Source organism: Leuciscus leuciscus (assembly GCF_965113295.1).
Source record: "Leuciscus leuciscus genome assembly, chromosome: 14".
NCBI classification, from domain to species: domain Eukaryota; kingdom Metazoa; phylum Chordata; class Actinopteri; order Cypriniformes; family Leuciscidae; genus Leuciscus; species Leuciscus leuciscus.
The window spans coordinates 28,698,364-28,714,757 of record NC_138738.1 but is presented as its reverse complement, the minus strand read 5'-3'; the positions used below and the strand labels follow the sequence as shown (position 1 = coordinate 28,714,757).

The 16,394-nt window shown below is 38.3% G+C and overlaps 2 protein-coding genes across 8 annotated transcripts in view; one reads left to right on the top strand and one right to left on the bottom strand.

Moving 5' to 3' along the window:
• Window positions 1-114: 114 nt before the first annotated feature.
• On the top strand, window positions 115-3,489 carry LOC309474429 (uncharacterized protein). Of its 2 annotated transcripts, none has more exons than XM_082137011.1 (4): window positions 115-239; window positions 432-525; window positions 608-695; window positions 2,880-3,489. In XM_082137011.1, exons 1-4 carry the CDS (start codon window positions 212-214, stop codon window positions 3,432-3,434), a joined length of 765 nt encoding a protein of 254 aa, XP_081993137.1. In that variant the 5' UTR covers window positions 115-211; the 3' UTR covers window positions 3,435-3,489. The 2 variants fall into 2 exon arrangements, with proteins under 2 accessions (XP_081993137.1, XP_081993138.1); XM_082137012.1 differs by having other exon boundaries at window positions 163-239; window positions 387-525.
• A 434-nt stretch (window positions 3,490-3,923) lies between these two features.
• Window positions 3,924-16,394, bottom strand: part of unc80 (unc-80 homolog (C. elegans)) — a 62,111-nt gene continuing 49,640 nt past the window's right edge. For 5 of the 6 annotated variants that reach the window (XM_082136637.1, XM_082136638.1, XM_082136640.1 and 2 more), the window contains 13 exons: window positions 15,148-15,271; window positions 14,945-15,070; window positions 14,505-14,628; window positions 13,964-14,170; window positions 13,694-13,878; window positions 11,987-12,152; window positions 10,931-11,110; window positions 9,541-9,688; window positions 9,299-9,355; window positions 8,364-8,445; window positions 8,154-8,271; window positions 7,002-7,201; window positions 3,924-5,596 (listed from right to left, as the gene is read on the bottom strand). In XM_082136637.1, coding sequence (XP_081992763.1) covers window positions 5,252-5,596; window positions 7,002-7,201; window positions 8,154-8,271; window positions 8,364-8,445; window positions 9,299-9,355; window positions 9,541-9,688; window positions 10,931-11,110; window positions 11,987-12,152; window positions 13,694-13,878; window positions 13,964-14,170; window positions 14,505-14,628; window positions 14,945-15,070; window positions 15,148-15,271 — 2,062 coding nt within the window. In that variant the 3' untranslated portion in view covers window positions 3,924-5,251. The remainder of the gene's footprint in view (window positions 5,597-7,001; window positions 7,202-8,153; window positions 8,272-8,363; window positions 8,446-9,298; window positions 9,356-9,540; window positions 9,689-10,930; window positions 11,111-11,986; window positions 12,153-13,693; window positions 13,879-13,963; window positions 14,171-14,504; window positions 14,629-14,944; window positions 15,071-15,147; window positions 15,272-16,394) is intronic. The other variant, XM_082136642.1, reaches the window with a different exon arrangement.

Genomic DNA, 16,394 nt, shown 5'->3' with positions numbered 1-16,394 from the left:
ATCGTTTTCGAATCGTGCCAATGTAACATATTATATACTGCTAGCTTTTTTGAATTGTGATTTATTTGAAATCAGTCAAGGGAAACAACAACCAACTAAAACAAGCCTGTTGCAATTGACGATAGGGGGCGCTAATGCTGTAATTCATTCTCACCCACGAGAGAGAAAGAACAGAAGAAGAAAACAATGCTAAACAAAACAAACAAATAAAATGGGTTCGGAAGAAGGAGTCTTTAAATGCAAGTAGCACGTTTTTTATGTCAAAATGTATCGGTTTATGATTAGCCTGATTTCTTTACTTCCCAAAAAACGTAATGCTTCTACAATAACAACATGCTGATATCATGAAATTGTCAATGTATGTGATTAATTCCCCTTTCAAGTAGTGGTATAAGGCAAAATATCGTTACCAGTCGTCTCTATGCATTTAGGGACTGATGCCAACACGGCAGATCTGATTGTGTGGAGAGTCAGAAACAACAGTCTGTTTACAGGCAGAAGAAATGCAGCCATTACAGCCTTTGAGTGAGTGAAACCAGTCCTGACTTTACTGAGTGCTATTATGCCTTCTTCTTCTTACCTATGCTGTTGATCTGTCCATCTACAGGCTGTATGTGAAAGAGAAACAGCTGGAAGGGAAAGTGACCCCTGCATGGGTTCGAAAGAAGTGGGAGAATCTAAAACAAAAGTATAAGGTGATGACATGCTTTAATTTTTTTTAGCTTGTTTGCAAGTCACATGTCTGCAGAAATCAATTAAATACAATAAAAATACTAATGAATTACTCTGCTTGAAGGTAACTGTTAAATGACATGACATTTTTTGTCTGGATCTATGGGTGTGAAGTCAACGATGCCAGGGTACAACTGTCCTGAAGAAAAAAACTTTATTGATATGAAAAAATTATTGATAAGAAAATCTCATAATAAAAAAAAAAAAATTAAACGAAGTTCTTCATTGCTTATTATTATTAAAAAAGTTTGCCAAATCAAAATCATGAGTTACAACCACAACCAAACATGCAAATATAAATAAATAAATAAATATACATTAAATTATGTAATAGAGTATCAGTGTCAAGGTCAGTAATTCTCTTAACAGAGAAGGTAAGGTTGGTAGTTTTGGTTGTAAAATGTCATGTGCTGTAAGTCCCTCTATTTATTAATTAATTTATATATATATATATATATATATATATATAAATATAATATTATATAATTATGTATTAATAATATTAGAATAATTATGATTTAAAAAAAAATCCATGATAATTGCAAAAATTATAAAATATGTAGCCTAAGCTATAAAAAAAAACAAAAAACATTTAAACATAGGGGTGTAAACAATATATCGTATCACAATATATCGCAATACAAAAATGCAACAATAATGCATCGTGGATAGTGAAAAGATGTATTGTGTATAGTTTTTAGAGGAAAAAAAAGTTTTAGTGTCAGTACTACATTCAACCACTGTATGTTGAATATAATGTAGAATAATGCAATTGCTGAATATTTGTGGGTCCTGACTCCTGATAATGCCAAATGTCTTATGTTACCAGTAAAAAGTGCCTTACATTATTTTAAACATATCTAGTCAGTATTTTCAGCTTCTGAATCATGGATATTTTTATTCTGGTGTCACCATTGTCCTGTGCATTGGGTTACCAGCACCAAGTCAAGTCAAGTCAAGTCAAGTTTATTTGTATAGCGCTTTTCACAATACAGATTGTATCAAAGCAGCTTCACAGTATTAAATTAAAATAATACAACAAAGTTTGTTTCAAGAGGAATTTATTGATTGATAAAATTAAATTAAATATCCCCAAAATATCCCCAACTGAGCAAGCCAAAGGCAACAGTGGCAAGGAACCGAAAAACTCCATCAAGTGACCTAATGGTGTCCTAAAACTCCATCAGGTGACCTAATGGAGAAAAAAAACCTTGGGAGAACCCAGGCTCAGTCGGGGGCCAGTTCTCCTCTGGCATTTATGAGCTAGAGGCCGGATTGTAGTTTGAACTGTAGGATTATATGAATGCCTGGCTGAAGAGATGCGACTTTAATCTAGTTTTAAACTGGGAGAGCGAGTCTGAGCAACGAACAGTATCAGGAAGACTATTCCAGAGTTTTGGTTCTGGATATCCTAGGTATGACCAAAAGCCTTGAATTTAGTGATCTTAAAGAGCACGATGGATTATAGGGTGATAGAAGATCCGTTAAATAGACTGGAGCTAAGCCGTTTAGAGCTTTATAAGTCAGTAGCAATACCTTGTAATTAATACGGAACTTTATTGGTAACCAATGCAGTGAAGATAAAATCGGTGTTATATGATCATATATAAGTCCAAGGCTATTCAATGTAATACCAAATTTAGCATTTTAATTGACAGTACATTTTTTGTTAACCTTTTACTTTATGTCTTGGAGTATCGCAAAAATATCGTATCGTGGTATGTATCGAATCGTGACATGAGGGTATCGTTACACCCCTTTTTTCTCATTCAAGATGCAAGGAAAACATCTTAACTTGATTGATAAATTGAAACCTTTCTTGAAAATTATATAAAAGAATCAGACGAATCAACACCAACATAATATGGACAACTGATGGGAAGATGGTTAGATTATTTCAATTTAAATATATTATTGTTATTTAATGACTTTTTTTCCCCATCTGCCTTTTTTTCTGATGGAAATTGGCAGGTGTTGTGAATTCTGCAAACAAATATTTGGCTACAAACTTTGCATCAATATTATCTTAAAAATAATTTAAGAAAGTTTTTCAAAACCATATGAAACCAACATGAATACAAAGAGTACATTTCTAATAACACGGTACATGTACCTGCAATTCATTTGTCTTTGATTATGTATTGCAGGACCTCAAAAGCCTCAGTATGGTGGGAGGAGACACAGCAATTGCAACCTGGAAGTGGTATGCAATCATGGATGGTGCACTGAGTGGCGAGATCCCCCTCAACCATTTCATCAAGCCGGACCAAGTGTCCTCATTTGCTCAGGACGCTCCTCCCATCAAGCAGAGAAAGGAAGAGGATTGGTTGATAATCCTGCGGGAGATGGAAAGGAGACAGGAGGAACGAGAGAGGCAAGCGGCGGAGAGGGAGGATGAGAGAGACAGACGGGCTGCAGCGAGAGAAGAAGAGCGAGACCGACGGGCTGCAGAGAGAGAGGTGGAAAGAGATCGAAGGGCTGCAGAGAGAGAAGAAATGAGAGAGGGACAGGCGCTGGAGAGGGAGGAGAGGAGGGAACGGGAAATGTTTGCCAGAGAGGACCGGTGGGAGAAAGAGATGCTGGCTAGAGAAGAACGGCATGAAAGGGAATGGAGAGAAAGAGAGGAGAGGAGAGAAAGAGAAGCTGATGCTAGAGATGAAAGGCTCTTTAAAGTCCTCGAGACATTTGTGGCCAACAAGTAAAACTTACATTCCAAGAATCGCCTATTTTCTGCTAATAAACTGTTTTGCATTGCCATGATGCGTCTAGTTCTTTTAAAGGTAAAACTTTACAATAAGGTTTCATTAGTTAACATTGGTTAAACTACATTCGTTAACATGATCTAATAATGAACTGCACTTCTACAGCATTTATTAATCGTTGTTAATGTTAATTTCACATTTACTAATATATTATTAAAATCAAAATTTGTATTTGTTAACATTAGTTAATGTACTGTGAAGTAACATGAACAAACACTTTACAACTGTATACAATTAACAAAGATGAACATATACAGTAACAAATGTATGGTTCACGGTTAGTTCATGTTAGTTAATACATTAACAAATGAAACCTAGTAGTGTTACCAAAAATGATCACAAGTCAGTATTACTCTTTCACAAATCCAACAAATAAAATTAATTGAGTAATTATACTAATTAAAATAAACCAACAAGACAACACCAACATGTCATGATTTAAATTTTTATTATTGGACTAATCGAACAGATAGCAACACATTAGACGAAAAAACAATATACCCACAAAGCAGCAAACACAGAAACACAATACCTGCTGAGCTTTTACATTCTGAGGGTATTCAGGTAACACAGGGTTTGTTAGGTTACACAGAGTGAGACATTCAGTGAATTAAGTTCCTATTTTAACATTGAACGTTATGTAGAAGAATTTGTAAGGTATCTGAAAAAAGGTTATACTGTATTTTAGAGTCAGATTAAGCAAAAGTTGAGGTAACACTTTATTTTGAGGTACTTACTATAGTAATAACAGTAAATGATGCAGAATCACAAGTAACTAACTCTAAACCAAACCATAACCTTAACACTATAGTAAGTACATGTAGTTAATTAATATCACTCAGTACTTAGAGTAATTACAATATAACAACGTCAACTTAAAATAAAGTGTAACCAAAGTTGAATTGGGCTTCAATGAACAAAGGAATCAACACTAACACAATCAGGACAACAGCTGGGAAGATGCTTAGAATTTTTCTATTTAAATATATTTATTTAATTTAAATACTTTATATTTAATAGCTTATAAGCATCGTTTTAAATAGCTTTAATAGCTTATAAGCATCGTTTTTTTCAGAAAATAAAGTATTTATAATATTTATTCTAAATATCTCATTTTCATATAATCCTCTAAATAAATACTTTATGAGATGACAAATATTTAGAATACATCTATATAATTACACAATGAGTTTCTGTAGTTAATATATGATTATTAATATATGATTTTCACAGAATACTTATTTAATTTAAAATGTAATTTATCTCACTAAAGACTGAATGGTACAACACAGGTTAATCAGCTTTCATTGATTGGTGGAATTAAAGGGATAATTCACCCAAAAATGAAGATTCTGTCATCATTTACTCACCCTCAAGCTGTAACAAACCTGAATGAATTTCTTTCTTCTGCTGAACACAAAAGAAGATATTTTGAAGAATATGGGTAACCAAACAGTTGATGGATCCCATTGACATCCATAGTATGGGAAAATCCCATACTATGGAAGTCAGTAGGGCCCATCAAACTTGAGGGTGAGTAAATGATGACAGAATTTAAATTTTTGGGTGAACTATCCCTTTAAGCAAAGTGCTTCATAAATACTTCTATTGATTGCAAAGCATGGCACATCAGCTTATTATGTTTGATCAGAGCTGACAAAGAAAAATTCAAGTTATTCAAGAAATCTGATCACAGGAGAGCCCTGCCACTTCCTGTTACACTAGCACAGTATTGCACATCCCGAAGCGGGACATTCTCAGACATGAGACTCGTCCAGATCCAGGTCAACAGGGGACAGGAGGAGCGGAGAGCGGGCATGGGGTATGAGCAGTGAGGTCAGGAGTGGGTTCTCCGTGCCACGGTCCTCTTCTGTACTATTGGAGGTGTCAGTGTTTTGCAGAAGCCTAGAGGTCTCCTCATCCTCCGGACTTTCTCTGATCTGTGTTGGGACCAGCCGGGACGGTGTACTCAGGACAGGGAGGGAAGGAGGAAGAGGGGAACAGGCTCTAGAAGCGGAGCTGGAGGCGGCAGAGGGGGTGGGAGACAGACTGCTTCTTACACTCTCCTGATCTTTCCTTTCTTTATTCTCATAGTGAAAGACCTACAGTCAAAATAGAGCAAGTGTAAGTTGTAAGCTGTTGAATTTAGAGGTATAAATTCAATTTTAAAGACACAATGTCTCCACAACAGTCAGAAATTGACTTTTCCACTATAGCCTGTGTAATTATAATAATTTTTATAATTACCTTATTAAATATATTGTTTTGTCTTTTTTGTCAAATACTTGAATATAAATATAACCAAAGTATCTTTCTAACAATATAAATATGATTCAGCACATCAGATTCTTGCATCAATTGCAAGTGCACAAATACATGGTGATTAAACATTTAGGTAAGATAACTGTAATTAAAAAATAAAATAAAATAAATAAATACAATTCTGAAATATGACCTGCCATCTCCTCCTGAAATTAAAAAGGGAATTCTCCACCATTTTCCAAAACTTATTTTCCGAACTGATTTTTTGAGGACATTCTACAGTAAAAAAAATGTGTAATACATCACAAAATGTTATCAGCATAGCGCAAAATGTTTAAAATGACAATAATGTCGTATCGTTGCTTAAGTATATCGATGATATCGTATCATGGGGCCTCTGGGGAATATTATGACAAAAACCTTGTCAATTATTGCTCTTGATAATGTAATAATGATTATTATTGTTGATTAATAGATACATTACAAATATTTTTGTGTGTGGGAACATATTCTGGCTACACTGACAAAAGTTAAAGAACCATTTATGAATTACTTCGATAATTGCGTATTATAAAATCAAAACTTCACATTGGTTATTTCAGTAGCATGAAAAACATAACGGTCATAACATAACCAGGAATAAATGATATACAGAAAGCATGATTTCAGTTTTGCATGCTCAGCGACAACTCCCTTTACAATCACTGAAGCTGCCTACACTGCAAAATGAATCACTTACTTGCACTGTAATCGGCACTTCGTCATTTATGATGAGAGAATTCAAAGGAGTACAGATTTCAGTCAGTGAGCGATCACTGAAACAAAACTCCAGAATTTTCAGCGGTGACTAATCTAAATGATTGGCCATAAGCTCAACAGAAACATGTGTGATTGGTTGTAATTCCCAAAGCTGCAAAAATAAATACATAAATCGAAATCTAATGCAATGTGAGCAACGTAACGTTCATTTTCCCATTTCGCTTTATTGCGACAGACAATAGATTTAGTAGAGCCTATAATTGAACAGATGCAGTTTTTCCCCCTTGTCTTGAATTTGGGGGACATTTGACGGCACTTTTACTCCAAGCTACTGTTAATTTCCAACCCTGGTCAAGTTCACTCAATGCACCCAAACTTTTCATGTATATTTCAAACTAGAGCTTATGAACGTGTCATTTTAAACTTAGAATGTGTGTAACCCAAAAACTCTGCAAGCTTTCATATGAACACTGTTCTTAATCAGACCTGTGGCAATGCTGGTTTGTGCTGAGCAGTTTTGATGCTAGGTGATGAGGACTCAGATGCGGTGAAAGGACAGTCAATGCTCAGCTTCCCGACCTCTGTGACCCCTGCTAGGCCACTGCTGGGGCTGGCAGTGGGAGATCTGCCCGCTGCTTCCTGCTGGGTCTCAGTGAAAGTCACAGACCTCTTTTGGTCACCATGTACTTAGGAAAAAATAAGAGATTCATTAGACACTCTGATCCTCGTTTGCATTTATGCATGTGGCAGACACCTTTATCCAAAGTGACGTACATTGCATTCAAGGTGTACATTATAAGTGCATGCGATTTCCTGGGAATCGAATCCATAACATTGGTGTGGTTAGCACCAAGCAAGCACTACTGTTTGCCCTACAGACTCTTCCATATATAATTCTCATAGTGGCCATTTGAGCTGATGTCATTAACCCTATAAAACCATATTAATTAAATTTGATACATGGCTTTCTAAGGCCTCTACATCCTAAATGTGAACAATGCTTTTCCAAAATAACCTTTTTATATGACCTACTACATATCTTCTGCCCCCTGGTGGATTATTCATGCTCTTCAGGAAGTAGAAGAACTTTTAATATTATTTCCATATTTATTGGAATATGTATATTGGCATATTTATTATTTCACTTTTTGCTCAGACAAAGTATTGCAATATATTGATATCTCAAAATGAATATTAAGTGTATTTAAGCAACTTATAGACATTAGGTATATTTCATTGCTTATAGAAAAATCACATTGAAAATGTACTAAATTACACAGTAGGTATTTGAGGTATGTTTTTTAAATATACTATGTCCACCACAATATCAGAAAAGTACTTATATGTACTTTTTTATATATGCAGCCTGCTCTGTCATTATTAAAATCTTAACTACAACAATGTTTTTGCTATCACATATTTTTTTTATTTAAATTATTGTTCATAATAATTTTTTTTTATTATTATTTTTTTTTTACATTATTATACATGCTATATATATTTTATCAAAAGACTCAATAGACTAGATGATTATATCTATTTTCTGGATTATTATTTTATATATCAGGCCTTGCAGGGTTAAATATGGCAAATGTTGTGCACATTTTTCATGTAGTCATACAAACAAACAACACGTACCTCTGTCGATTGGTTTATTCTTAGGCTGAACAATCCTGCGGGTTGTTGAGAGTCTGGCTCCCTGACGCCCACGAGACTCGTCCTGCACCCTCGGGATAGACAGCAGGGGTCGCCGCAGCTACAAGACACAGCGCCTTAATTTCATGCCTTAACATAATACACAGAATAGTACAAAAAATCAGAGCATTATAAATAAGACTGAAAGCTCACCTGCCTAAGTCCTCTCTTCCGACCGAGAGGCGGCTGAATGAGCAGATTCTGCTGTCCTGGTTCACTCTGCACACTGGCAACCCTGCAGAATAAAGCCGAGGGAAAGACACAAACAGAGCCGATGAGCTTGAACTCCTTGGAGAGCTGAACACAATCCCTGTTAAATCCTCCTAATAAATGGGAGAGTTAAGAGGAAATGTGTCCCTTCCACAAATCCCCATCAGTCCATAGCCCTCCACCAATCAAACACAGGGACAGGGACGAATCAGAAAGCATGAATCACAGGTCAGAACCTGCAATGTCATCAACAAAAAAACAAAGGGGAATAGAGAAGCTGGTATAGCAGTGTGAGCAGGACGTAACCCCCCATTTGAACTAAGCCATTTCTGGCAATAAGTGAATTTGTGAGTTTCATATGATGGCAGATCAGAAAACGCATTTTTAAATGTCTAATTGTCCACTTTAAACCTGCTAGACCAAACCTCTCCAGCCCCACAGATTGGCCCCCCAAAGAGGAACTCCAATTTGAGCAGCAAAAAGCCTGAAACATGAGTGGACACCATGACACCATGAGGCTCACTGGAGATGACATGAGTACCACAGAGTGATAATACGTAAACGGGCATCATTGTCTCTTGCCGAGAGAGAGAGAGAGAGAGAGAGAGAGAGAGAGAGAGAGAGAGAGAGAGAGAGAGAGAGAGAGAGAGAGAGAGAGAGAGAGAGAGAGAGAGAGAGAGAGAGAGAGAGAGAGAGAGAGAGAGAGAGAGAGAGAGAGAGAGGGAGGAAGAAACAGTGACTTGGAGAAGATGAGAAGAGAAAGAGAGAGAGAGAGATCCTAGTGAGAATTCAAGTTGGATGTGATGAACAGGGAAGGCAGGCCCAGCCCCGGCACACAGACGGTGAGACACTGCACACACAGGGCCGTGACACTGTACCTAGACAGGTTACCCTCCTCCAGAAGCCCCTGGGATTCATCTAGCACATTGGGTTCACTGTAGAGTTGGGCAGGGAACAAGATTAGGGGAATAATAAGAGAGACATGCAACCCCCCAGCTGTAGATCAGCCCCCTCTTAAAGGGAAAGATAAGGTAAGATTGGATAAATAAGGTTGTTATAGACAGTTTCTGTTGCTTTCAGTCTACATGAGCTTTAGTTTTGAAGTGGGGTGCTTGTTTACCTGTGACTGGGCAGCATGGTGCTTATGCCTGGTTCAGGCTGAGTGGCGGCTGAGCCCGTGGCGTGACTGGAGAAACGCCGCTGGGAAATGAGCCTGGGGAGGAAAGCTTCGTGCTCACTTACCACGCTGGGGATGCTAATGGAGTCATCTGAAAATGACAGAGTAAGAGTTAATATGGATCATTCAGTAATAATAACATTGGCAAGTGCTTCTAAAATTCCTCAGCAATGAAACCCATCAATTTTACATTAAACTCAGCATGCTGCATTAAATAATTTCTACTAGGTCACGCTAAATAAATTTAGCATTTATAACTGTTTTAAAATTACACCTTTGATTAAAATAATCTACATTAAAAGGCAACCAGTAACACTACTCACAATAATACAACTGAATTTCATGAAGCCATTTAATGGAAGGCATAACAAAAATACTAGTATTGACATCAATACCATTATTTACTCATCGTTGTGTCCATGGGCATAGCTTGACATCTGAGCTTGGGGGGGGGGGTCGGGTTTTTTGGGGGGCAGACCGTGCCAGTCGCTTTGGTCAGTCACCATTTTAGTCACATTTGAGCTTTTCTATAGTAAACCTACATATTCACACTCCGTGTAACTCCATATATAATAAAATTTAAGTGATTTATACTATGACTACAGAGAGGACGCAAATTACTTGTAAGGGCTACCATGAGTCTGTTTTGCCATGTTAAACTAGCGTGCAATAAACCCTTCTCAGCAAATAGAGGAGTCAAGAATTACTCACCCTCTGCTTTAAAACAGACATCTGCTGGGCTGTTATCCAGCAAAATGCAGATTCATCACAAGAAAACAACTTATACAAATGAGATTGGGGGAGAAGTTAGTAAGTTTGATTGGATTTATTTATAAAATTTTCTTACATTTATTTACGAAATAATTCAAAACTTATTAAAATACCTACATTATATGCATATTTACTTTTGAGTTGAACATATCATTTATTTGTAAAACTACATAGTAGCATCTTTCAGTCACCTCCCTGCAAGCTACGCCCATGGTTGTGTTGCTCTAAACCTACATGACTTTCTTTCTTTTGAAGGAAAGTTTCTTTCTCTCCATGCAATTAGCCTACAAACAATTTGGATGGTACATAAAAGCACCATAAAAGTAGTCAATTTGGCTTGCTTATTACAGTACAAGTCATATATACGTCACATATATATTTATGAACAGAGACTGGTCTTTTAAGTCAAATCTTTTCGATCAACAGGTTTAAATAGTTTACGAAGAAAGAAAGTTAATGTGATTTGTAACGAGTAATGACACATGGGTTAATGATGATAAAATAAAAAAATTCTGAATGAACTAGGCCTTTAAGCACAAACTAAAGAAGAAGAATTACACACTTTCCTCCTCCTCCTCATCGGTACGACTGAGTGTATCCTGTGAGGGCTGGCGTGAGGGTTGGCTCTCCTGCTCCCAGACAGTTCCTGTACCAGTGTTGGAGCGAGACATGGTGGCGAGACTTAACCTGTATGCAGAGGTGGACGTGCCAACAGTACTGATGGAAGTCTTTCCCTGGTATGCTGAATAAAAAAAAAGGGGCAGAGATAGACAGAAAACCATTTCACTTTACATTTAATCCTAGGTTAATGTCTTTTTTAACCCTGGGTAAAGTCCAGTTTTAACCCCGGGTTAAATCTGGGTAAAATTAATAACAAACGCAGGACCAGTGTGGAACATGATTAGCCCATGGTTAATAGAATAGAATGAGGCATTTATATAGTGCTTTCATATGTACTACTGTACACCCAAAGCACTTTACAATCATATCAGGGGATCTCTCCTCAACCACCACCAGTGTGCAGCATCCACTTGGATGATGCGACGGCAGCCACAGTACAACGGCGCCAGTGCGCTCACCACACACCAGCTACAGGTGGAGAGAGGAGAGAGAGTGATAGAGCCAATTCAATGTAAGGGGATGATTAGGAGGCCATGATTGGTAAGGGCCAATGAGTGGAATGTGGCCAGGACACCGGGGTTACACCCCTACTCTTTACGAGAAATGCCATGGGATTTTTAATGACCACAGAGAGTCAGGACCTCGGTTTTACGTCTCATCCGAAGGACGGTGCTCTTTGACAGTATAGTGTCCCCGTCACTACACTGGGGCGTTAGGACCCACACAGACCACAGGGTGAGCACCCCCTGCTGGCCTCACTAACAGCAGCAACCTCTTCCAGCAGCAACCTGGTTTTTCTCAGGAGGACTCCCATCCAGGTACTAACCAGGCTCAGCCCTGCTTAGCTTCAGTGGGCAACCAGTCTTGGGCTACAGGGTGATATGGCTGCTGGCTAAGGATGACCCAGGGTTAACAAAGTGTGACAAAACCCTGACAGATGGGTAGGTCAACTTTTGATTTATAAGTAATACTGTATATCAATTAATCCAGTTCTCACCGGAGCCGCTGTGCACAGCCTCTTTCAGGATCTTGAGCTCGTTGCTGAACTCTGCAAACAGAGAGCTCTTGCAGAGGGAACGTGGGATAAAACGACGTTCTAGTTGCTCTGCGATATGGTGACGGGCTGTGATCTCCTCCTGAGACTCAGCCGGCTGGGTCAACAGCTGAAAGTAGAGATATGAGGACTTGTTCATGAGCATCAACTTTATGGAAGCAAGGAAAGAAAACGGGCAGAAGATAGATGAAAGAGATCAGAGATATAAACTAGTGGTTGACCATCATATCACCAAGGCTGATATCTTTATAGGAACGTCCACCTGAAGGGCAAAACAAGGCTTTCTTCCGCTGCCTGCCAGTTATTTTTACCAGGTTTGTTTTATCCAAAATTGTTGGATAGTTGTTCAGTCATTTGCACTAACCAAGCCTGTGTTAGGTCAACATTAGGTAGCTAGTTAACATTATCTAATTAGCACTCACTTTTGCTCTGACACAAAAGTTGTGTGGTTGTAATGACAGCTCTCAAACTGTGGTTAGAAGCATATTTTCTTGGTTTGCATGACATGTGGGCTTAATAAATCCTTATCTTGAGCAAAATAAGCAAACTGACATTCTATACAATCTATATATTTCATTTTGAATACATACCAATGTCATTAAGGTCCTTTAATTTGTCAAGAGATTTAAAGCACTGTTTTTGAAGAGTATGCATGTGTGTACGTGCTCTACTATGTAAGAACGAGCCTATGATTGAATCTGGAAATAAAGCAAAATAACAGAGAAAAAAAAAGAGTAGCTATTAGTCCTCATGTGCCATGTCTGTAATTCACAGCAAAAAAATCTAGCATTAATTAGATCTCAAACGGATTCATTAAAAGCGATGCATCATACTATGGTAATTAAGCTGTGAGTTATGTTGTTGTTCGGGAAACGCACCCCAGATTGCAAATTCATATAATCTGTATTTTTGTACGTTTTCATGCTGGTGGCAGTATAAGGGGAGGAATTCTGCACAAGCTATGGGAACATTGCAGAAGTGGATTTCTGGCAAGGACTTAGTGATTAAAATTCTGCAGCAGGTAGTGTTTTATGGATTGCAAGTGCTCAAAACTTGCAGTTTGTTTACATATCTTTGTTTTTCAAAGTGTAACTCGAAAGAGATTGAAGATTAAAAATTGTGTGCAATTTCTGTGGATGTTTTGCGACAGTCATGTGACAAAACTATGCATATATGTATATACAGTACTTAGTCTTAGTTAGTATCTTCACAAAAAAAAAAAAGGTTTTAAGTCAGTTATTTTTATCTTTGGCTGTAGTGTGTCAGTAGGAAATGTCAGTTTACATTTCCAAACATTCTTTTTGGAATTAATTGTAATAATCAAGTGAGATTTTTGTATGCACAAGGCGTCTGACAACAGCCGGTATGATCCACACGGAGATCTGATCTCACCATCTGTCTGTGATTACATGAAGAAAAAGAAAAAACCTCTAAGACGCCTGAAGAAACCTTCCTGGAAAGCCACCTGAAAAACGATGCGCGTGTGTACAGAGGACAAAAGCTGTTTTAAACCCAAAGGTTGTCACACAGAGTATTGATTGATATATATATATATATATGGCCCATTGGCATCAGCCATTACAAAACATGTATTAGTCAACCACTAATAGAAACTTCAGAAAGGTAGTGCATACCCTCAAAATCTCTTACCTTGCACTGTATGAAAGGACGTAGTAGAATGAAGATCGGAATCCGTGTGCGCACTATGAAGTCAATAAAATCCCAAAAAGCCAGACCGCCGACTTTACGCAGGGCCATTTCCTTGACCTGTAGACTCAGCTTGTACCACTGATTACCCAACTGTCGCTCAAAGCAGACTAAGACCACCTTCAGAGCTAGAGAGAGCAGATTTAAAATATTTATATAAAATATATAAACACATTTTTCAAATGAAATTTTTCCTTTCTAAGGCTCTAGTACCAAGATAAGCTGCCTGGCTGGTGGATTCAGCCAGTCCCTCTCTACGCAGGTCTTTCCCAGTGTCCCCTGGGGTGGAGCAGTGGGCAGGGGATGCGTCCAGAACAAAGTTCTTACTGCGGGAGGTGCTGATGATGCGTGGAGGTAACAGGATGTTAATGACTGTCTGCAAAAGGAGAAAAACCTCCGGTTGTTCCAGATGAGGGCTGTCTGTGAAAGGAAAACAAACAAACATATTCTAAATTTCATCCAATCGCATTATCTCTTTGAGCATATTTAAGGGGACATTCACACATGCGTTTTTGCAGTTAAAAATGCAAGAGGCAGATCAGTGAAAACAAAAACAAAAATTATTTTAACATGAGCGTCGCATTTCTAGATCGTCGTGTCATGCACAAGACATTGCAAAAGGCAGAAGACGCGAGAGCAATGGTCAAACACATGCGTCTACAACATGTTTACATTCCACTGCACATGCTTTTCTGTTGTTTCTATGTGAACTGTCCCTAAATGTTCCTGGTTCTGTTTGATCTCTGAGGCAGACCTTTACTTCCCGAGCCCACAGTCAATACAAATGGAATCAAGAGGTTAAGCAGCATGCCCTCTCGTCTCTCCTGATTGGTGAAGGGGGAGATCACATGACTGAGTGGGAAGTCCTCCTTTAAAGCCTAGAATTGGAGGAAGACATTAAACATATGCCCATGAACGCAGGCAAAAAATGTGTCAAATGAATTGAAATACACATTAGAATTATTGGTTGCACTTTATTTTACAGTACGTGCACTTACGTCTCCTTACCAAAGAAAGTACCCGGTAATAAAAGGCAACTACATGGGTTACAGTCAGGTTTAAGTGTAGGTTCAGGGTCAGTACCTAGTTATTACCCAGTTCTTGTAATTACTATAAGTACATAGTATGTGCATGCAGAAAAGGACTTTAAAATAAAGTGCTAACGAAATATCCTTAGGAAGGAATAGATTATACCTGGATCTGCATGGCAACCAAACGCACAACTGCAGTGCTGAAGGGAAGGGGAGGAGACAGGTACGGACTCAGATGCAGCAAGGGAAGTCCATCTGCCACGCTAGACGGCCCCACAACCCCCATCACCTGAACACACACATCTATATGTAAACACATACATATCAAACAAAGCATATAATCAGCAACAGGTGTTTGGGACTCACCAGGTTGACACAGACGTTGATTAGAGATCGCAGGTGAGGGAGGAAGGAGATGATTGGCTGCCGATGAAGTGTCAAACAAATCCCTTCAATCAGACTGCTAGCTGCCTCCCATTCCACCTGCCGCCTGCAAAAACAACACACAGAGATCACAAGATAGAAATCAACAAAGGTATCATGTTTTCTACCACTAGTCATTGAATTATGGAGCACCTAAAGTAACAATACAATACAACATTTCACAAACATAAGCAAACTAAAAGTATTTACAAAAATTACTTAAGCAAGATACGTAAGCAATAAGGTTTGAGAGGCTGTGCTGTATCGTGAATAAGTCACGACTGAAGGCCGTTGCTAAGCACGACGCGGAGCAACCCCTTGAGCCGTGACTTATTCACGATACAGCACAGCCTCTCAAACCTTATTGCTTTTATAAAACGGTTACCACTCAATACAAATATTAAAGCCGAAAAATATGTATCAATGCATCTAGCATGAAGTAAAATCACTAAAAGCCTTCCTTCCGCTTGAAAAAATAGTCCCTGACCGTAAACAGCAACAGAAGTTACATACATTATTTCGCCATTAGATAGCATCAAAAAATGTATTTATGAGTGAGTCAGTCAGTAGTGAAGACTTTTACATTGAAAGGACTCAAACTTGTGAACACGGAAAAGCAAGACGCAACTGACAAATGACTAGGGCACGGAAAAACCCCTTAACTGTTAAAAGGACAAGATATCTCAGCGGACATCCAAACAGATTTTTTTATTATGAATATAGGACTGACCTGAAGCAAAACGCTATGTCTACTGTAAATGCAGGTACACTCGCTTACTCAATCTCTCACTCTACTCTAGCTTCAGTGAACAATATCAATGAGATCAAACATATGTTTAAGTTGCTAAGAGTGGTTGCTAGGGGTGTTGTGTAGTGATACATAGAACCGTTGGGTGAAGCGGTCATAGCTGTGTTTTATCGTGAATAAAACAGCTATTGACCAATCAGAATCAAGGATTGGAACTAACCGTTTTATAAAGCATAATTAGACATACTTGTTGCTTTACAACATTTAGTCCACTAACCATAATGGAGACAACGGAAGACAAACACAACACCAAAGCACAAAAGCAGCAGCCATCCATCACATCTCAGAGATGTGATACCACTGATAAGGCCCACCAGAGCAGACAGAAACACAGATGGTGGAGGGCTAGAGATCAGTGTGAGGACATACCTGGTGCACAGAG

Coding starts and splice junctions, on each gene's coding strand:
- LOC309474429 (XM_082137011.1), top strand. CDS start 212: ATGGGTTCGGAAGAAGGAGTCTTTAAAT. Junction 526..607: donor GCAGCCATTACAGCCTTTGA/GTGAGTGAAACC, acceptor GTCCATCTACAG/GCTGTATGTGAAAGAGAAAC. Junction 696..2,879: donor ATCTAAAACAAAAGTATAAG/GTGATGACATGC, acceptor TATGTATTGCAG/GACCTCAAAAGCCTCAGTAT.